A 22,675-nucleotide genomic window follows, 5' to 3' on the forward strand; every position below is an offset into this window, starting at 1 on the left:
TAACCAGCTTTGATTTCATTAGGCAATATTGGCATATTAAAAGTAAAGATGAGGTTTTCTAGTTGGGACGAGATTCCCATCCCTATGTATGAACATTTGCTTTTCAAGTGTCACTCCTTGGCTTTTTAGTTCTGAACAGATTTCCTCCTCAGACACTTTGAGCAGATCCCATTCTAAGATTATGCCTCAAAATGAATTTAATATTCCTGTGGGTTCTGGTCATTATTACAATCACTATTCCCCCAATAGATGTTGCTAATAGGAGCTGTTCTGAATGTTTCTCACACTTAGTTTCAGTGAGAATATCCTCATTCAGAAAGGTGGGACTTCCTTTCTGAGTTCTTATTTGATACCTTTTCCATACAGAACCACTTACAGTAATGTGATGAAAGGCACTAGAAATAAAACAGAACTAAATCACTTGAATGCTATTGCTTGGCACTGGGCCATCGGTATTACACAAAATTGTTTAACTCAGCAGTGATGGCATCTTCAATTATGAACAGAAAGGTGATGTGCGATCTGACAGGCCTATCACTTTTTCTTTTTTCTAATTTTTCCCCCCTTTTTTCGTTTTTATAAATTTTGCTTACAGTATATAATTTCAATACTTATTAAATGTATTAGTTTCAGCGAAAAATTTAAATTTAAAAAAAGTGTTCTTTTTAACACTTATTTAAAAAAATTAAATTCTGTTGGAAAAAAAAAAACATTATAAATATATTATTAGTCATTTCCACTTCCATGTTTATAAAACTATTAAGCACACAAAAATTCAAACTAATGCATCGAATATTAATGATTTGCCAAATAAATAACTGAGACAAGGAACCATTTTACAAAAACAATAATAATTCAGACAAATTTTATACTGTAATTCAAACATGAAACAAATAGCAGCCAATTTTAGCAATAGCAGGAAATCTGTAGAGAAATATGCTAATTTACATTGCACCAAAACTAAAAATAGCAGCACAAAGTGGAGTGCATAAATAAAGCTAATGGTAGTGTATGTGGTATGGGTGTTTAATGATGCACAAGCTGCTGTGGCTATAGTGTGCCTATTGATAGGAATATTAAAACAATAATTAATATGAAGCCAGTTCAATTTTATTTCAGCTCAGAAACTAATCACAGTTGTTTATACATTCCTATTTGTTTCAAATAACAGAAAAGTTCATTAATATTTGCCTTCTCACCAATGATATGATTTAATGTTATTGGTTCCCGGAGATTAGCCAGAGAATGAAATATTGAAATTCGATGTTCATAATGTGAACAATCACTCAAAATATGTTTGACTGTTAGATGCTCTGAGCAGTGTGGACAATGAGGAGGATCATCGCCTGTGAGTAGATGGAGGCAAGTCAGATGAGTATGCCCTATTCTAATCTGTGCAAGTACCACTTCTCGCCGAACTGTCTGAATGCTTCAGTGCCAAAATTTTGGGTCCTGTTTCAACTGGAAAAGTTTATTATTTCTTTGGTTAAGCCATAGCTCTGTCTACTGAGCACAGTATGCTGTTTGAATTATGATATTATAATCAGAGCCGGGAATAAAGACAGAGGTTAAATCTAAAGTTGATGGATTTTTAGCAGAAATATCAGCCAGTTTATTTCCTTTAATGCCTGAATGTGCTGGAATGCAGCAAAAGTTCACTAGTTGTTGACGACCTTCAATTTTCAACAGTGAATTCCTGATTTGATTTAAAACAGGGTAATCCTTATGAGAGGGATTCTGCATTGCCCTAAATGAGCTGAGAGAGTTGGTGTACACAAAATATTTGCAGATGGATGAAGAGTCAAATTTTCTAGAGCTAATTGTATTGCAAAAAGTTCCACTGAAAAGTTGTTGTACTCAGGTGGAAGAGAAGCTAATATGATAGCGGAGGGAAACACCACTGCTTCTTCAACGGTTGAATGAGATTTGGGACCATCGGTAAGAAGTCAAAATAGTTTTGAATATGGCTAGCATGGAGTTGTTGCACATTCAGAGTTGGTAGACAATTCTTTCCCCATTGGAGAAAATAAGTATCATAGGTTGGTTGAGGAAAGGGAGTCCAAGGTGGGTGAGAATAATTCTTAATCTGCTGCCTACTGCAGAGAGGAACATTTCAATTTTGTGCTATTTCAAGAAGCCGTAGGCCTGCTGGTTGTATTTTATTTGGTTTATTTCTATAGAGATTGTGAAATGGTGGGTTAAAGAGGTATAACTGAATGGGATGCAGAAAACAATTTTGTATTTTGACTGCATATTTAAGTAGTAACATTTTTCTGCGGAGGTAAAGAGGGGGCTCACGGGCTTCAATATATAGACTATAGGTCCTATAAGCACCAAGAGCAATCCTCAGCGCATTGTGTTGTACAGGATCGAGCCAGCGTAAAACACTCTTTCAGGCAGAATCATAAACTGCGGCACCATAATCCAAACGGGATCTAATCAGTACTCTATATAAGAGCAACAAAGTTGTACGATCTGCTCCCCAAGACAGGGCAGATAAAGCTCTTAGCATGTTCAGCTTTTTCAGACAGGTAGTACGAATTATTTTAATGTGTTCAAAAAAGTTTAACTTGCTGTCAAGGATCAATCCCAAAAATCTGATATTGTGCCAATCGGAATGGTGGAATTTGATATCCGAAATTCAGGGTCTATATGCAATTTACATTGATTGCAAAAGTGGATCACAACTGTTTTCTGATGGGAAAGATGATATCCATTGACCTCAAGCCCACTTTTGTACTTTATTGAGGGATATCTCCAATTGCCGCTCAAAAGATCTCATGTTCTCTGAATGGCAAGAAATAGAGAGATTGTCAGCATAAAGATAGGCCTCCACAGTATTTGGGAGTTCTTTTGTAATGGAATCAATTCTAAGGGCAAATAGGGTTGCATTCAATACCCTGTAGTACTCCTTCTTCCTGCAAGAATGTAGAAGAAAAGAAGTTTTGGTATAGAACCTAGAAAGAGCGGCTTTGTAGGAAGTTCCTAATAAATATAGGCAGGTTGCCTCGTAGACCAAGATTATGAAGGTCACTGAGAATGCCATACTGCCAGCCAGTATCAAATGCCTTCTCTATATCAATGGAGACCATAACAAGGTGTTGGTTTTTCACAAAGGCATTGCGAATTTCAGATTCAGACTTAATCATCAGATCTAAGGAGGACCTGTTTTTGCGAAAGCCATGTTAACAATTACTCAGTAGATGTTGAGTTTCGATGATCCAAGTGAGTTGATTGTGGATCATTTTTTCAAGAATTTTACCAAGGCAACTTGACAGAGAGAGATTGGCCTGTAGCTAGTAGGACTGGAATGACCTTATCCAGGTTTCAAAAAAGTCAAAACTGTAGCATGGCACCAAGAGGTTGGAAAAATATTTTCCAGGAACATCCGGTTAAAGAAAACTAGCAGCAGTTGTAAGTTTTTGTCATCGAGATGCTGCAGCATGACATAATATATGCCATCTGGCCCAGTGGCACTGTTTCGTGTTGTTCTGATGGCCTGTAAAAGTTTACAATATTGAAGAGGCTGATTATATGGAAGTGATAGCGAGATTCTAAAGTTGATGGGTCTCTGTTCAGTGGCACTCTTAATTTTTTGGAAATTGGGAGTGTAATTTGATGCAGCTGAGACTTGGGCAAAGAAGGAAAAAATTAAAGCATTCAATTTATTCTGTCAATCTCCAACCACATCTAATCTAATTAGCTAATTAATTAAAGAAATAGAATAGAATTAATAGAAATAGAATTAATAGAAAAAATTAAAGCATTCAATTTATTCTGTCAATCTCCAACCACATCTAATCTAATTAGCTAATTAGATTAGATGTGGTTGGATATTGACAGAATAAATTGAATGCTTTAATTTTTACTTTCTTTGCTTTCATGCACTCTTCATTCCACCAGTAATTGAAGTGCCATCGGGTTGGGGGGTTTGATAATGGAATTGAGTATTTAGCTGCAACTAAAAGGCGGGGTGTGATATAATCAGTTACTTAATCTATAGGCTGTAGGTTGTTGTTATTTGGTTTTTAGGAGCATTAGCAACTAAGGCCATATTGCTCCGGGGATATGCGGTGGTCATTCCCTGACCTTTCCGCATCCTCTGTATTTGGTGGTCACCGGCTTGAACCCCGGTCTAATCAAGAAGCGTGTGCTATGCACTGCTGCTGCTCCTGCCCACCTGGCTACGGAGGCGCCTAGGCTGTAGGTGAATAGTTTTTTGTCCAGAGTGATTGCTGACTGAAATTTGGCCCAGTTGGCTTTAGAAAATTTTCATTTTCTGCAGGTTTGGTCTAATGGTGGTTGTGTAGTTGTGTAGGTTACAAACAATTGGAAAATGGTCACTGCCCATGGGATCATCCAGAGTGGACCACTGAATGACTGGAAACAGTATCGGGAAACAAATCGAGAGGGCAATTGCAGAAGTCTGTCCAGTAGGTAACTGTGATGATGATGATTTTTGATTTTTTGTGGTGCAAAAACAGCAAGGTTATAGTGCACCATGAAAAGGTTAAAATTCAAGAAAGATGAGACTGGTAACTTTTAAAAAGGTTACTTCATCGAAAAGTGCATATATATACACATGCATATCAATAAATAAAATCAGTACAATGATAAAAGCAAATTGTATATTTCATATGAGAATGTATATATATATATATATATATTAATCGATTTTAAAAATTTAAAAACTGCTGACACATTGTCATTGCCATTTAAAATCTGACTGAGTGTATATGGCTCAGTCAGATGGGTAAAAGCAGTAAAACGAGCATTTCTAAACCTGGTAAAATCCCATAAAATATGTTGAATCGATAAAATAGTGTTGCATTGCTCGCACATAGGAGGGTCATCAGCCCTCAGCAAAAAGAAGTGTGTCAGATGATAGTGTCCTATGCGGAGTCAAACAAGAACAACTTCCTCTTTGCAATCCCTCCGTAAGCTGGACTGCCAAGGATGGATTACAGGCGTAGTTCACATAGTTTGTTTGTAATAACCAGGCGATGCCATGAATCTTGCCACTGAGAATGTAACTTACTATGGATTACTTGCCTGTAGTCTGTATAGGGGACTTAACAGGTCAAGATTATCCATCAGGGCTGCCGATTATCAGTCATGGCTGCAGTGTCAGCTAAATCATTTCTTCTAATCCCGATGTGACTGGGGATCCAGCAGAAGTGGATATCGAATCCACCTGCATAGAGGACGTATATTATCTGCTGAATTCGGAACAGGGTTGGATGATTAGTGTGACACGGCTGATAAAACCTGTAGTGTACACATTGAGTCGGCATATATAATACACTGTTGGTATTGGTGATTTCTTATGTGATCTAGAGCTAACTCTATAGCATGCAGCTCTGCAGTGTAAATGCTGCAGTCAAGGGGTATGTATTATCCTATTTCCAGCTAATACTATATCTCTGATATAGTATTATCTGGAAATCTCACATAAGATTCTGACTTCGAGCCGTCTGTGTAAACTGGCAGGAAGTCAGAATGTTCTGCACGTTGTTGTGAGTAGAGCTGAAGGTAGACAGAAGACGGAGTATTGGACTTCATCGCAATCTTCAGCAAGAAGTCACATACTGATATTTGCGCATGCCAGTGTGGAGGGGGTTGCATTGGTGATCGAGCAACCTTGTCTACCGAGATGTTAAGTTCATTGAGTAGCTCTTGAACACGAATGCCGAATGGGCGATTGGCAGTCCGTTGTGTGTTATAAAGATGTTCCCATCATGGCTCAAAAATGGATGTCCATGTGGGGTGATCTAGCAGGGATTTCAGCTTGAAGGCATATTGTAGAGACAACTACATTCATCACAGTGACAAGGATGGTTCATTTGCTTCGAAATACAGACTTTGGACAGGCGATGTTCTGAATGCACAAATAGCAATATGAATGGCTTGATGATGGATAAGCCAATGAACAGAAATAGTTCGCTGAAATAGAATAGAATCTAATTTTAGGCGTACTAGTGCATGGTATAGACCGAGTAGAGTGCATCGGTCTGCACCCCAAGAGGTTGAAGAGAGAGAGAGAGAGAGAGAGAGAGAGAGAGAGAGAGAGAGAGGTGAGAATGTTCAGCCCTCTCGTGCACTTTGTGCGTAGCTAACAAATGTATTGGACAAATGTCAGCATTTTGTCAAAAATGAGTCCCAAGAATTTTGTCTCTGATACAACTGGAATGGTGCTTTGTCCAAGTCGTAATTCAGGCTCAGGGTGGAGGATACGTTTGCGAAAAAAATGGATGCAAACGGTCTTCTCCGGTGAGAACCTGAAACCACTGGCCGTGGCCCAGGAGTTAAGACGGTCAATAGCTTGTTGCAGCTGTCTCTCAATAACCCTCATATTGAATGATTGAGAAAATATGCTGAAGTCATCAACGTAGAGTGTACTGTTAATAGTTGGAGGAGATTGTTTGGAAACAGAGTTTATTTTAATGGCAAAAAGCGTGACACTTAAGACAGATCCTTGTGGTGCCCTCCTCCTCTTGGAAAAAGGGCCGGGAAAGGGTGGATCCTACACTAACTTGGAAATAACGGCAGGATAAAATTTTTTTAATAAAGACAGAAAGGTGACCTCTTAGACCGAGGTTGTATAGGTCTTTTAAAATACCAAATCTCCAAGTTGTGTTATACGCTTTTTCCATGTCAAAGATGGACACAAGTGTTCTCTTTTTAGGAAAGCATCTCGGACAGATGTTTCCAGTCTAATTAAGTGGTCCAGTGTGGACCTGTTTCTTCGGAAACTGCACTGAAAGCGGGAGAGAAGGTCATTCGATTCTAAATACCACAAGAGACGAGCATTGACCATTCTCTCCAATATTTTGCACAGACAGCTAGTCAGAGCAATAGGACGATAGTTTTTCGGAGATTTAGGATCCTTTCCTGGCTTGGCAAAAGCAAGAATAGTTGCCTTACGCCAGGTATCCGGAAAATGCTCTTCAAGAAAGATTCTGTTGTACAGGAAGAGCAGAAGGTCCGTGGATTCTGGTGCAAGATGTTTGATCATTTCATAATGGATGTTGTCAGTGGTCCAACAGTGGTAGCTTTTCTACAGGCAAGTACTGTTTTCAGCTCGTGGATAGTAAATGGCCCATTATATGGGTGGGAACCCTTCAATTTGAATTTAAGGGCCTGTTTTTCAGTGTTGCACTTTAAGACCAGAAACTCTGGGGAGTAAGATGATGTTGCAGAGATGTTAAAAAATGTTTCCCCAAGAGCATTGGCTATTACAGTAGAGTCTGCAGTAGCACATCCATTATATTCAAGGACCGATGAGGAGTTGCTGTGTATTTTCCCTTCATTTTCTGGATTTTTTCCCAGACCACCTTAGGGTTGCTTGTCTCGGTAATGGATGATGTGAAATGGATCCACGATTCCCTTTGACTCTGAGAGTGGATGTAGTGTGCTTTGGCTAGTGCACATTTAAAGGCTAATAGGTTGATCGTGGTAGGATAGCGTCGAAATATTCCCCAAGCTTTGTTTTGAACCTTTTTGGCTGCTGTGCATTCTGGATTCTACTATGGTTTGGGAAATGGAGGAAACTGGGTGGACATTTTTGGAATTGTTGTTGTTGCAGCTGCACAGATGATATTTTATGTTATGTACATGACTGCATCACTGATAGGCTCCTGACCAACTGCAGAGATGTCAAAATTTGCCAGGTTTTGAAAAGCACCAGTCAGCCTGATAAAACTTCCACCACGGTAACCTGACAGGAAGACAAGGTCTCCCAGTAATTAGGGTGGTTATCACGGAGAAGTGATCACTTCTGTATGGGTTCTCCTCCCCCTCCCAAATAAATGAAGTGAGAAGAGAAGGGAGCTGATAGAAAGATCAATGGCAGAAAACGTACGGGTAAGTATGTGTAAAAAGGTGTTTGTTCTCACATTAAGAAGGGAGAGGTCGTTGTTAGTGAGCATACACTCTATGATTCGTCCCCTTCCATTGATGTTAGCACTACCCCAGAGGATGTTATGCCCATTGAAGTCCCCAAGAAGTAAGAAAGGGGGAGGCAACTGCATTACAAGACCATCAATGTCTTTCTGGCAGTTGTCAGTACCAGGTGGCAAATATATAGAGCAACCGGTTAGTAAAAACACTGTTATTCAAATTACTACTGCCTCTATGCTGGTTGTAAGTCGCAGAAGCTGAAAAGTGGTATGGTTGCCCACAAGGATTGCGACTACTCCACGAACGGGGCCATCTCCAATTCCATCCTTGCGAATGATAGTAATGTTACACATCCTGCGGTCATCATTTGTCCTTAGGTAAGTCTCCTGTAAGCAAAAGCAAGATGGTTTGTGCTTTTGCAGGAGTGCCTTGATGTCTTCTGCATTTTGCCGGAATCCACGACAATTCCATTGTAGGAATTTAGCCATTATTTTGGCTTGGTAGTTCCATCAGGCAGTTTCCGAGGTGCCGAGGGCTCAGGAGTGGCAGCTGATTGGTACTTTTGTGCAGGTTTTATTGAACTTAGCAGGTAGCGAGCAGTAGGAGTGAATGATTCCTTTGGTGGTATGGTCATTTCGGTCTGAGTTCCGATGGAACATCACCCTGCTACCTTCTGAGCTTAGGTTGGTTTATTTGTATTTAGAGGTTTCACCATTTTCCTTGCCTCTTGATAACAGATGTTCAGCTCTACCTTAAGTTGTTGAATTTATTTTTATTGTTTCCACCTCTGGCATGCTCTTGAGCAGGCCAGGTGTTCTTCTTGGCAGTTAATGCAGGTTGGTTTTGCAGCTGAACATGTTGTTTTGTGGTCCTTTGCACAACACTGAGTGCATGCAAGGGATCCACGACAAGCCATCTGTAAGTGTCCGTATTTCTGGAACTTGAAGCACTGTAATGGATTTGGGACATACGGACGCACTGGGCAGTTAATATAGCCAGCTTTAATCTCATGAGGAAAAGATGGTGAGTTGAATGTCAAGATAATATTTCTGGTGGGAACTAATTTCCCATCCCTACGCACGAATATACATTTAACAACTGTCACTCCCTGTGTTTTAACTCAGAACAGATTTCCTCTTCGGTCACATCCATCATATCCCATTCCGCGATGACACCACGGAATGAGTTCAATGTCTTGTGGGGGGTGATAGTGATAGGCATTTCCGCAATAGATGTAGCACGGAGGAGCTGTTCTGAGTGTATATCACTTCTGGTTCCTACAAGTATATCACCCGAACGAAGCCGTTTGACAGACTTAGGAGCCTGCCAACCCTTCCAAACTCTTCTGGGTAAAGAAGGGTGACATTTTTTCTATAGCTTCCCACTAGTTGAGTGAATTATCAGGAACCAAGGTGTTGGACTTAATATAACCTTCTTTTCTGTCTTTTTGTGGAAGTGATGTTCTCATGGTCTATGGTCAAATTTTCAGTTAGGGACCAGGTTGGGACCCCAGAAGAAATTAGTTTATCAGGGTTCATGGAGTTTTTTAAGTGGTTCAGTGCCCGGGTTCCCCACCCACAACGGAGCCCAAAGGGATGCCCACTACCTGGCATGCAATAAATGCGCTCGGGAGTGGAACGCCAGGGCTACTCAGACGCCATACCCACACCGCCACCAGCCTGAATCCTATCCCTCGGATGATGAGGGTAGGGGCATGGCATTGACACGGTTGACCCTTGCAGGCGAGCCTACTAGCCAATTGATCTTAGCTGGGCCTTCCAGGACCACCCATCTTGTAGAAGCTGGGGCCAAAGTGGTGAATTGAAGCTGAGCCCCTCAACCACCAGGATCCCCCTTTCTGAATTTCCATGGGTGGCAGCGCACGGCAAACACGCCGGATTCCATTGATGTTAGCCTGGTACCTAGGCTGTGGGCATTGGATCCCAGTGATTCTAATCTGGAGGTCCAGCAGTGTCACTGGGAGGTGCCCTTACCATGTACAAGTGCCCACGTCGAGGGGTAGGTAACTGTATATGGGTGTGTGTACCACTATTAAGAATGGTGAGGTTTTGTTTCTCTAGTAGAGTTTAAATCAGTCGACCTTGTATATCTAATTTAGAGGATCCCCATAAAGGATGGTGGCCATTGAATTCCCCTAGCAAGCAGACAGGGGAGGGGAAGCTGTATTAAAAGTTCTTCAAGGTCATTAGGTATAATTTGGTGGGTGGGAGATAGAGTGAGATTAGTGTAAATGCAATCTGAGTAATCAGATGCACAGCAACAGCTTCAATCAGGGTTTGGAGAATGATTTGGCTAGCAGGGATCTTTGAGTTAATCAAAATAGCTACACCACCATGAGCAGAATCGGATGTATTCTGATCTCTTCGATACATTAAGTAATTAAGTAGTTTTTCATTGAAATGGAAATTTGAGTAGTTAAATAGGTTTCTTGCAGACAGAAACCCACTGGAGAGTCTAATTAAGTACTGAATGTCGTCAATGTTGGCACAAAAGCCTCTCCAATTCCACTGTAAAATAAAAGGCATTATTTGAATTTAGAAGAAGCTGTACCTGATGTGGTTGTCTTATGGCATTCTGGTTATTTTGTTTATCTCTTTTTGAAAAGGTAGGGTGACCGGTGTCCATATCTTCTACAAATATTTCCAGAATCAATTGGATCTTTCTGTTTGGATGAGTACTCTGCATCCATCGATGTGTCCTGAATAATCTTTTTTGAAGTCAAACTAGGATTATTTGAAGTAGTAGCAATCACTGGCGGAGGAGGAGGAGATTTTACTGGTATTGTAAGAGGCATATTACTTGCTGGGTCTGAGTGCTTCAAGGCATTGAACTGTTGTTGAGAGAGGACAGCTCGAGCCCAGTCAGAGATCGATATGTTAGATGGAATGGTAATATCGGTTTGAGTGGCTATTGTTTAATATTTTTTTGCAATATTGGAATAGGTACAGTTAGGTATACTGGGTGCAATTAATTTTCTTGCTTCCTGATAACTAACTTTGTTTTCAACTTTATATGTCACAATTTTTTCCTCCATTTTCCACCTCTCACATGTCTTAGAGTATGCAGGATGGTTACCTTTGCAGTTGGGACAGGTAATTTCTTTTGCCGAACAATCACTTTGACTGTGATCGGCGGATCCACAGTTGGGACAAGCTGGGTTCCCTCTGCATGCCGTATGAGAGTGGCCATACTTTTGACATTCATAGCATCTCAACGGATTAGGAATGTAAGGATGAATGTGACAAAGTAGATATCCTGCTTTTACCGATGAGGGTAGATTTGGGCTGTTAAAGGTGAGAATAATATTTCTGGTGGGTGTGAGCATATTATCCCTTTTAGTCATAATTCTTTTGACAGCAACTACGTTTTGTTCCTGAAGCTCTTCTTTAATTTCTTTTTCTGTCACATTCAAAAGGTCTCAACTAGATATATCACCCTTAGATGTATTTAGGGTTGCATGGGGAGTTACGTTAACTGGAATACCAGCAAAATTTGTAATTTTCCAAATACTTTCCAAGTGTTTTTGGATTAGAAAGGGGGATAGCTTACTAAGAGGCTGTTCTGATAATGAGTGCATTATTAAGAATGCAGGAAACTTGGTTGCAGAGGAAATGGTTTTTAACCTCTTTGGTTGCGACGAGTTATGCTCATTTTCTGTCTCTGGCCGACAGCTTGTCGGTTCTAAAGAGGGAAACATATTGTGTTCCACGTTGGCTCCTTTTTTTTTTGCCCTTGGCAGATATGAATTTTTCTGCAAAGGTTACTGGCCCCACCACAGGGAGACAGGAGCAGTGCCTGGTGTGACCAAGCAAAATTAGTAGGAGTTAAGTCTATTAAATATGAAAAATAAAGAAAAGTTACTTTCCTTCCTTGCTCTCTGCCAGTACTTTTGATAAAAGAGCTGCTATTAAATAAAAGGATTTCTTAAGGAGAGGAACGTAAAAGAGAACTAGAATTCACCTTTTAGAAAATTGCAGTGAAAGCACAAAGAGAAATCACTCAGTCACAATCGCTTGGCACCCAGGGCCGCTAATGGTAGTGCTTCATCTACAGGTAGACTTCTCTTAATAGCTCTATATAAACAACACATATCACTTTTAACACTACTAAAGCAAAATCAGTAATATATTTAATAATAAATATAAATATAGGTATTAATGGTTCCCAGACATGCTCCCAACTGTAAGTGTATTATTTATGTCAGTGGAAGTGTGTCCTTCAGTCGATTTACATGGTGTGTGAGCTGAAAAACCCAGAGGGAAACCCTATGCCTTCTGCCTGAGATCATCTAATTACAGCCTGAAATGAAGAGGACTAGAAATTCCTCTGGTCTCAAATGAGAATCAAACCCAGATCTCTTCAAAAAGTAGCTGACAGTGATGTATCATTCCAGCATAGCGGGCAAGAAGAAAAGGCAGATAGAAAAGTAGTCAATAATTTCACACTGTGCTTACTGCATGATAGATATATTTCAGTTGAGCTTGTTAGGCTGCACTGCTCTTACTAGGTTACTCCTCTTTCCCTAAAGCAGATTACACTCTTATGAAGACACCTTTAAATTTGAGCATTTTCTAAACAAATAGCTTTATACTAAGTGACATACTGGATTACTCTTTCTAAAATTTTTCCTTAGAAATTAATCACGAGAAATGTGGACATATGAACACTTACCAAAAAAAAAAAGCATCATTTTCCATTATATTATAGGTCAGAAGTTCCCAAACTTTTATACTTTGAGACTCCCTTAAAATTTTTCATAAATTTCAAGCCCCCCAAGTTCCAGAACAAGAGCAGATAAATAGATCTGACATAAATTTTAGTTATGAATATATATACTTTTATAAATTAATATATACTTCAATACATTTAATCTCAAAGAAATAAATATGAATAATAGATATTAATAAAAAACACTTCATACTTGGATTAGTGGGATGTTTGTCCATATTTCATTAAAAAGTGTTTTCATGAAAAGAAGTCCTTCCCCCTTGCAAAAAACACCCAAGTGTGTCTCTGGGGGGGGCACTCCCACACTGTGGTATAACCTCTGTTAAAAAAGTACATAAAATTCAAATTCCAAGTTGCATTTTCCACTCATCTTAAAACACCACAGTTCTTTTCTTTAAAACAATTGTTGCTGGTTCACTAACAATTCATCCGCATTCCTAAACTGGATGTATTACTCAATACATAAACACATCTCCTTTCTTCAATGCTGTTACTTCAATGATGATACTGTTTTCATCATGTGCCCTTGCTAATGTTAATACTAATGTTACATTTTACACTCATCATAAAAACCCACAGTTCTCTTCTCTAAAACAATTGTCGCTGGTTCACTAACAATTCATCCACGGAGGAGAAATTGTTGAAGATAAACATAAGAAAGGCACCTGGGGTGGATGGAATCTATCCAGTTATATTCAAGGAGGCAGCAAAGGAAGTAAGCAAGCCCTTAGCCATAATTATGACAGCTTCCTTGGACTCAGGGGAGGTACCCATGGACTGGAGATGTGCAAATGTGATCCCAATTCACAAAGGAGGATCAAAGGGCAACACAAGTAATTATAGACCTGTTAGTTTAACTTTTGTTACAGGAAAATTAAGGCAGGCACTGGTTAAAGAAGCATTGCAGGATCATCTAAACAAGAGTTCAGTATAGCTCGGACATAGCATGTGTTTGTTAAGGGGAAGTCTTGTCTGACCAATTTGATTGGATACTATGATGTAGTCACAAAGGAACTGGATGCAAAGAATAATTTTGATATATATTTGGAACTTAGAAAGGCTTTTGATACTGTTGCACATGGAAGACTGCTGCACAAACTGGAGCAGTGTGGCACTGGAGGCAAATTGCTGCTATGGATAAAGGGATGGTTGAGTGGGAAAAAAAAGAGAGTGGTAATCATTGGATACTGCTCTTCATGGACTAATTTATTAGTGGAGTCCCCAGGGTTCATTGTTGGGTCCATTGTTGTTTTCTGTATTCATTAATGATATTGATAATGGTATAGCAGGCTTAATGTCCAAGTTCGCAGACGATGTGAAGGTTGGCAGGGATGTTAATGAAACTAATGACAGTATGCTGCTGCAACAGGATCTAGAAAAGTTGAATAGATGCGCTGAGAGGTGGAAACTGAAGTTTAACATTGACAAATGTAAAGTACTGCATATGGGAAGCAGTAACCCCATAGTAATGTATAAACTGTGTGGTACTACACTGACAGAGGTAGAGAGTGAAAAGGACCTGGGGGTGGTTGTGCAGGCAGATATGCAGTTTTCTGAGCAGTGCAGACGGTCTGCAAGAGTAGCCCATAGTGTCTTGTCAATGATATACAGGAATTTTTCTAGCAGGGATAAGGAGGTGATTATCCCCTTGTATAAGGCAATGGTCAGGCCACACCTTGAGTACTGTATACAGGTCTGGAGGCTTCATGAGGTGTATAAAGCCTTGAATGGTTTGAGCATGTTCAATACTGATGGGATTCTTTCTCTTGCTCAGAATAATCGCCTGAGAGGGCATAAATTCAAATTGAGGAAAGACAGTTGGAGGATAGATGTGCGGAAGTTTGCCTTTAGCCGGCAGGTGGTTGATTGCTGGAACAAACTTCCATCTGTTATTGTAGAAGTTAGCAGCTTAAACAGATTCAAGGGAGAACTAGACAAACATTTGGAGCGGGTGGTTGAGTAAAATGAGAAGGGGGGTGGGTTTTTTTTTTTTTTTTTTTTGGCTGATGCTATATAAGCTTGCTTTCTTGCATCATGTGCCCTTGCTAATGCTAATGCTAAATGATATTGCTAATGTTGCATTTTCCACTCATCTTTAAACACCACAGTTCTCTTCTCTAAAACAATTGTTGCTGGTTCACTAACAATTCATCCATGTTTCTAAACTGGATTATTACTCAAATACATAAACACATCTCCTTTCTTCAATACTTCTGGATATGAAATTTGGTCAGCTGCAGCTGCTTCTAAATCTTAAACTACTGTTCTCTGTGAAATTTATGGATATGAAATGAACCAATATGAGCTCTGGCTTTGTGTTTACTAGGCTAAGAACTGAGCTTTAGAAGAAAGCTCAACTGGGCTCCCCTCCAAAGGCTGACTGAAATCTGTTCCCTTATTTGTCAAACTATACATCAATCAGTAGCAAATTCTGATTGGTTTGCACATTCCACCAAGAAATAAATATTCAGACCTTCTTTGGTACCATTAAATATTATATTTTTGACTTTGATGGATTTTTTCTTAGCCAGTAACTTAAACTGATAAAAACATATGACATGAATAATAAATTAACATAAAATAATAGCATGTATAAAAATGCATAATTAATTCAATTAAAAGAGGCTATTCATTTATAACTTCATTATTTTGCTTGTATCTGTATGTTTTAATTTATATCATCAATTTAGCCAAAGATTTTTATTCATATTAATATTTTTGTTTACTGGTTGTTTTATATTATGTAGTCTTAAGTTATTATATATATTTTATTTTCTGTTGCAATTATGTTTTCAGGCAAGTTTAGCCCATCAGCTTCTGCCATTATAGGTTTTAAATTGCAGATACAATTTAACTGTTTATGTAACAATTTAAGCTAATCAATGGATATTTACTTTTTATTTATATATGTGGTAATTTTTCATTATTTGCTTTAATAAAAGAGTAGTCTAAAATTAAATTAGATTTGTTTTAAATTGCTTTCTTTATTATTATTTTATTCAACTAATGCCTACACCTATAAATGGCTTTTTTTTCCTTTTTTTTTTTTTTACATAAATGAATTGTGAATAAACTGAAAGCAAATTTATATATACTGGCCACCTGTCTATAATAACCAAAAATTTTACACTGGAAATTTTTGGTAATTGTAGTTACTAATATTGTTTAGAATAAAATACATTAATGCAGATTTAAAAATTCTTAACTTCTATAATTTTTCATACTGGAAGATTTAACATCTAAAGGAATGTGAATCGCATAGGAACCCATAACCGGAAATGTCACCGTAAGTCGGCGCTGTTCATCAGTTCGCGAGAGGGAAAATTTCTGGTTTACTCATTCAAGCAGTAGTCACCACACGAAGAGCATGCATCAATATACAAATTGTGAGCTGGCAGACATGCACCTAGTGTATGGATTAGCAGAGGGCAATGGACGAGCCGCTCAATGAATTTATGAAGAACACTTCCCAGACAGACATGTACCGGACCACCGTTTGTTTGCACGTGTGCATCAAAATTTGTGCAATTATGGGTCATTTAGAGGTAACAGGAGTAGTGCAGGCAGACGACGTTCAACACGAACTCCCGCCATGGAAGAAAGTGTGTTGAATGCTGTCCAGAATAATCCTACTACCAGCACACGTGCCATTGCCTCTGCCTTAGGAGTGTCTCTTTGCAGTGTACAGCATGTCTGGCACGATGATTCCTTACACCCCTTTCATCACCAAAGGGTTCAGTTACTGCTCCCCCAAGATCATCCGGCACGTGTGGCTTTTGCGCAGTGGTTTCTCCAAGAAAGTGTTCAAGACTTGAATTTTCCAGCCTATGTTTTGTTCATGGATGAGGCTTATTTCACTTGGGAAGGCTTATTCAATCAGCACAATGCTCATGTGCGGGTTCAAGACAACCCACACAGTGTGTGCCCCCATGGGGCACAAAATTGCTTCGCAATAAATGTGTGGGCAGATATGGTCGGCGACTGCTTAGTCAGCCCATACCTGTTACCATCCCGCATGAACTCCGCTAAATATCGGATCTTTCTTGAACAAGTTCTACCAGGGTTACTTGACGATGTTCCGGCAAATGTGAGACGCAACATTTGGTTTCAACATGACAGGGCCCCTGACCATTATGGAAGGTGTGTTTGTGACAATTTGAACAGGCGTTTTGGGCGTCGATGGATTGGCCGTGGTGGACCTATTGCCTGCTCTCCAAGCTCACCTGATTTATCAAGCCTTGATTTCTTTCTGTGGGGGGGGGGCCTCAAATCTATCGTGTATGAATCGCCTGTAGAGATGGAAATGGATCTCGTGGCGAGACTCGTCTGCGCTGCTGCTATTGTCAAAGAAATTCCAGGTGTGTTCGACTGTGTCCGGCAATCCATGCTGCATCGGTGTCACAGATGCATTGCGTCTCATGGTGGAACCTTCGAGCATCTGTTGTAACATCATGAAATGCATCCATCTCGTACTCCACTGTTAATATTATGTCAAATAAATGTTTGTCACTAATTACTGTCTTGTGTCATTTCTGCTTCTTGTGCCTCTGCTACTACTTTCCCGTGACGTTTCTGGTTATGGGTTCGTTTGTCTGTTTGTTTGTTGTTTGGTTTTTAGGAGCATTAGCAACTAAGGCCATATTGTTCCAGGATATGCGGTGGTCATTCCCTGACCTTTCCGCATCTGGTGGTGATGGGCTCGAACCCCGGTCTAATCAAGAAGCGTGTGCTATGCACTGCTGCTCCTTCCCACCTGGCTATGGAGGCGCCGGTTATGGGTTCCTATGCGATTCACATTCCTTTAGATGTTATCTACCTGCCCTAAACATTTGTACCAATATTTTTGAGACATCCTGTATATTTAAATAATCTAGTTTTTTTATGTATTTATTTATTTTTTTTTATAATACAGTCAGTCCTCGTATAGCACGATAGTTGTGTTCTTAGAAACCCTCGTGTAATGCAAAATCGTGCAATATAAACAACAGGCCCTATGGGAAAAATAGGGTTAGGTGCCGACCACCCAAGATTGAACACACATTTGTAACCAAAACATTACCAAACATAATAAATAATCATAATAAAATACTTATGTATTTTATTACGACTATTACATAATAAAATATTGCTAATGCTTTTGCTTCTATTGTAAGCAAACTTGTTTTTTGTTTGATTTTCTATCCAAACAGATGACAGCCATTCCATCTCTTCCAATTCTTTGTGTCTTAATCTAATGGATTTTAATTACACTTTGAGTTGTTCCTGCTATGAAAGTTGTTTTTATTTTCTCTGCATTCTTTGTAATTCTCGGCGTTGCCACATTTAGGTCTGTAGCACGTGCAATATCACATGGTCTTTCATTTCGCTCAAAGCGTTTCACAATTTCATATTTTTTCTCTATCGACAGAGGCAGACTGGCCATAAGCCTTATCAGGGAAACCCTGGTGGGCCGGAGGCCGGTGTGATTTTGGCCATAAACCATAGTATGAGGCCACTATAAATTTTCCCGGGTAAGAATTTTTGACCCAGTCCGCCTCTGTTTATCGATATTACTTTTCTTTTTCTCTCTAAATCTGTAGTGTCTTCTCCAGGATGCTTCCTTGTCACACCTTTTAAGTATTTTACTCATTTTTAGGGAATAAAGCACAATTACAAAATGAGGAGGCACGCTTGATACATATAAACAAAGCTGCGAGCGTGTAGTAACTGAATAAACAACACCGTAAAGGCAGAGATACACTATTAACACTTCACATTTTACTAAAGCACATTTCTAGGGATTACTACCATAAAACAATAAAAACAATTTCCAGTTGTGCTAGTGGAATCTGTTATAAACTGGTAGTAAACTCAATCTAATTGCATTTGCGATTATACCGATAGCTGGAATTGTGTTGGTTTTTACGTTATTATGGTGAAATGTGTTTCCCCTTCACTGATATAAAAAACATAAATATATTTTCAGAATCTTCTCTTCATTCCTATCATGTTGCATTCGGTTGGGGTGATTCTGCGTTCAATTTTTTTTTTTTTTTTTTTGGTAGTTGTTGGCGCATCAGCTTCTGTGGCCATAATGCACCTCCCAAGGTTTTTGCAGTACTTTGATCCAAGCCTGAGGCAGGATTCGAACCCACGACCTTTGGGTTGCCAGGCAGGCACTTTACCCACCCGGCTAGCCCGGTCGGCTGCGTTCAACTGCCATTTCTTGTAAATGCAAAGGCGAATCGTGCATAAGCGAATTTGGTTCATGTTATGTAAGATATCGTTCCCCTATTTATAAATCTTGTATGATCGAATTCGTGTAGTGTAAACACGTGTTATACGAGGACTGACTGTACTTTTATTTTGTTCAGTGGGTCTCACCTATATACACAGCTTATGTTCTGATCCTTTTGGTTAAGATTTCTTACCTGAGGATTTGTACCAGAATTCTGAGCTTCTTGACATACCAGGTTTACAAAATCAGAGAGTGTATCTCCATTCTCTTGATATTTACCAGGTGTCATGTAATATGGATTTGAATGAGATAATGGACCTCCAAGACTGGAAGCAGGGGAAGATATACCGATGGAGCCATGTTGCTGTTGCATTGCTATTATATAAAATAAACAGACATATCCTTCTTATATGCTCAAATATTTCAAAACTAAGAGTACAACAATAAAACTTTAATCAAGTATCAGTGTCAGCTCTTGTTAAGTAAAAAAAATTAATTCTGCACCGGGAATAGTGAGTGATACATGCCATTCATTCCCCACCCCTCCCCCAGTTTAAGAATAAAATATCTATTAGAACTAGGTCAGTTTGAATTTTAATGTGTCGCTAAAATTTTAAATTTATCCAAACCAGAGATTATTTTTTTTAACTAACTGGTGTATGAAATTGGCTATGTGTCCAGCAATCCAGGTGTAATTGGTTTCAACTTAGTTTGGTTTGTGATGCTGTCCACTGAAAGTGAGAGAGGTAGGAAATAATCTTTTTTTTTCTATAACAAGGATGCTGTTACTTAAGATTTTATTTATTATCCACTATAATATCAAAATGAAAAATGCAACTTTAAAGTGTGTAGTTTAAACTATTACTTTCCATTTTTCACAAAACTATTGGATCTTGCAGAAAATGCAGTCTACATTACTTAAATTTTTTTTTTTTTTTTTTGTCACATTTACCATATGGTTAATAAATAAAATAAGGGATAACTCCATTCTTGCAGCATTTGCCACTACTAATACTAATATAATCTAAAAGTAGCTGGGCCAATGAAACCCTCCATACAGTTATGGAGGCACTTTTGCATCCATAAAAATGCATGATGTAATGTGCATGTTTCTGTCAAAAATTAATGCTAATTGTTACATGCAAGTCTTTAAAGACCACTTTATATTGAAACTTTGTGAGGCAAATGCAATTCTTAATTTAAACATAAAATATTTCTATCTCAAATCTGTATCCACCTCAAAGTCAATGAATTAAAAGAATTCATATCCATCAATTCCACATTCATCTCAAAGTTCAAGAATTAAAAGATGAAACCCAAATTAAAAACAATATCTAGGTTTAGGAAGTATTTCATCCATACTTGCATACAACATTTCAAGGCAACAACGGCAGATATTGTTGGGATATCAGAGACATGGTGTCACACAGATATAAGCAGTCCAGAATTGGAATTTGGGAGTACAATGAGTACAGGAAGAATAGACATGGTAGGAAGGGAGGAAGGGTTATGCTGTTTATTAAGAAACACAAAAAATCTAAGGAAGTGCATCCAGTTGACACAGGTGGACAGTGCAATGTTGAGTCAGTTTGGTGTGACATAAACACTGGGAAAGGGGAAAATGAGAGTAGGAGTGTATTATAGGCCTAATGACTCTGATGAGTACAACAAACAGTTGTACAGAGAAATAGGGTGGCCCAGTAAATCAGAATGTCTTGTATTGGGGGATTTTAACTTTCCAGATATTAACTGGAACTTGTGGATTGATCACTTGCAGATTAGCAAGACTTTTGTGGATTTATTGGAGGTTTGTTTTCTACAGCAACATGTTCGAGGGGCTACCAGAGGGAGTAATACATTTGATCTGATTATCAGCAGTGATTATTTATGCATTAAGAATTTGCAGATAAAAGAACCACTAGGTGACAGTGATCACAGTGTACTGATGTGGGATTTACTAAGAGATGTAACTACCATCAAGGGTAAAGGGAAGGGTTTTTGTTTTCATAAAGGTGACTACAGTGGTCTCAGACAGTTTTCAAATTCTATACAGTGGGATCAACTGATGATGTTACCAATGGTGAATTCTAAATTGGAAGCCTTCAGGGACTTAATCTTGGAGGCTACTAGGCTTTTCATACCAACTAAGAAATACTGTTCAAGGTTCAGGCCTAAATGGATGCCAGATGAATTAATGAGGCTCATGGCAGAGAAGCAAAATGCATGGGATGCATATAAATTACCAGGTGACACAGAAGCCTATGACAGATATAAGCTAGTCTGTAATCAAGTCACAAAGGAGGTAAGGCAAATGAATGCTGATTATGAGAAATCCTTGGCAAAGGATGCCAAGAAAAACACCAAGACTTCTTTACTTATATCAACTCTATAAGGAAGGGGATGAATCAGAGTGGTCTACTTGATGTTGGTGGTTTAACCATTGATGATCCTGCTCAGATAGCTGACAAACTGAATGAGTATTTTGCATCTACATTCACACATGAGGAATTCTGTAAGGAAGAGGAGTACAGAAGTTTACTAAACTCTAACAGGGAGCTAAATTATTTTGTAATAACAGAGAGCAAAGTGGAGGAGAAATTGTTGAAGTTAAACATAAAAAAGGCACCTGGGGCAGATGGAATCTATCGAATTATACTGAAGGAGGCAGTGAGGGAAGTAAGCAAACCCTTAGCATTAATGAGAGCATCTTTAGATTCAGGTGAGGTCAACATGGACTGGTGATGTGCAAATGTATTCCCAATCACAAAGGGAGTTCAAAGGGTGATGAAAATAATTAGAGACCTGTTAGTTTAACTTCTGTTCCGTGGAAAATAATGGAGTCACTGGTTAAAGAAGCAATGCAGGATCACCTACACAAGACTGCAGTAACAATTCAGACACAGCATGGGTTTGTTGAGGGGGAAGTCTTGTCTGGCCAATTTTATTGGATACTACAGTGCGGTCACAAAGAACTGGATGCAAAAAATAATTCTGATATCATATACTTGGATTTCAGGGAAGCTTTTGATACTGTTGCACATGGAAGACTGCTGTACAAATTGTAGCAGTATGGCATTAAGAGCAAGTTACTGCAATGGATAAAGAGATGGTTGAGTGGGAGATGGCAGAGAGTGGTAATAAATGGACACTGCTGTATGTGGACTAATGTTATTAGTGGAGTCAACCAGGGTACGGTGCTGGCCCATTTTTGTTTTGTTTATTTATCAATAATATATTGATGAAGGTATATCAGGCTTAATGTCCAAGTTTGCAGATGATACAAAGGATGGTAGGGATGTTAATGATAGTAAAGACAGCATGCTGTGTCATAGTGGAACAAGTAAATATATGGGTTGTGTTAGGGTAACTAAGAGGAGAAACAGGTGCATATATACTTGCACCTGTTTCTCCACTTAGAGGCTTAGAGGGAAACAGGTATCCTGTGTGTTATCAGACACTCAGTCTAAAACACTGATGGATCCAATACCTTTCTATTACAGAAGATTTAAGAGAAGTCTGGTTGGCCTGCCTCCCTACAATCCACTCATGCACACCTTCTCGATGGTAAACCCTGTTACGTCACTTAGGTGGCAACGAACGCGTAGAGTAGTTCTCTTCAAGACGCCTGGTCAGCGTGAAGAGGAAAAGACCAAACCCTCCAGCATATGACAGCACGACAAAACAAATGGCACTAAAGTCCCCAGCGGCTTTCACTCCCCCCTCTTACGGCAGCGAGAGGATCAGAGTGGAAGCAGAGGGTGCTAAGAATCTCTGGGTATGACCAAGCTGCCATGCACGGAAACTGAACTT

General features: G+C 39.1%; 1 protein-coding gene across 12 annotated transcripts in view; it reads right to left on the minus strand.

Annotated features, from left to right (window-relative positions):
• LOC150078475 (nuclear factor 1 X-type-like) overlaps window positions 1–22,675 on the minus strand; it is a 798,656-nt gene that overhangs the window by 152,874 nt on the left and 623,107 nt on the right. For all 12 annotated transcript variants that reach the window (XM_090384797.1, XM_090384789.1, XM_090384790.1 and 9 more), the window contains one exon: window positions 19,059–19,240. In XM_090384797.1, coding sequence (XP_090240923.1) covers window positions 19,059–19,240 — 182 coding nt within the window. The remainder of the gene's footprint in view (window positions 1–19,058; window positions 19,241–22,675) is intronic.

This window comes from Mastigoproctus giganteus, chromosome 11 (assembly GCF_048544385.1).
Source record: "Mastigoproctus giganteus isolate SK-2022 chromosome 11, ASM4854438v1, whole genome shotgun sequence".
In the NCBI taxonomy this organism is placed as follows: domain Eukaryota; kingdom Metazoa; phylum Arthropoda; class Arachnida; order Uropygi; family Thelyphonidae; genus Mastigoproctus; species Mastigoproctus giganteus.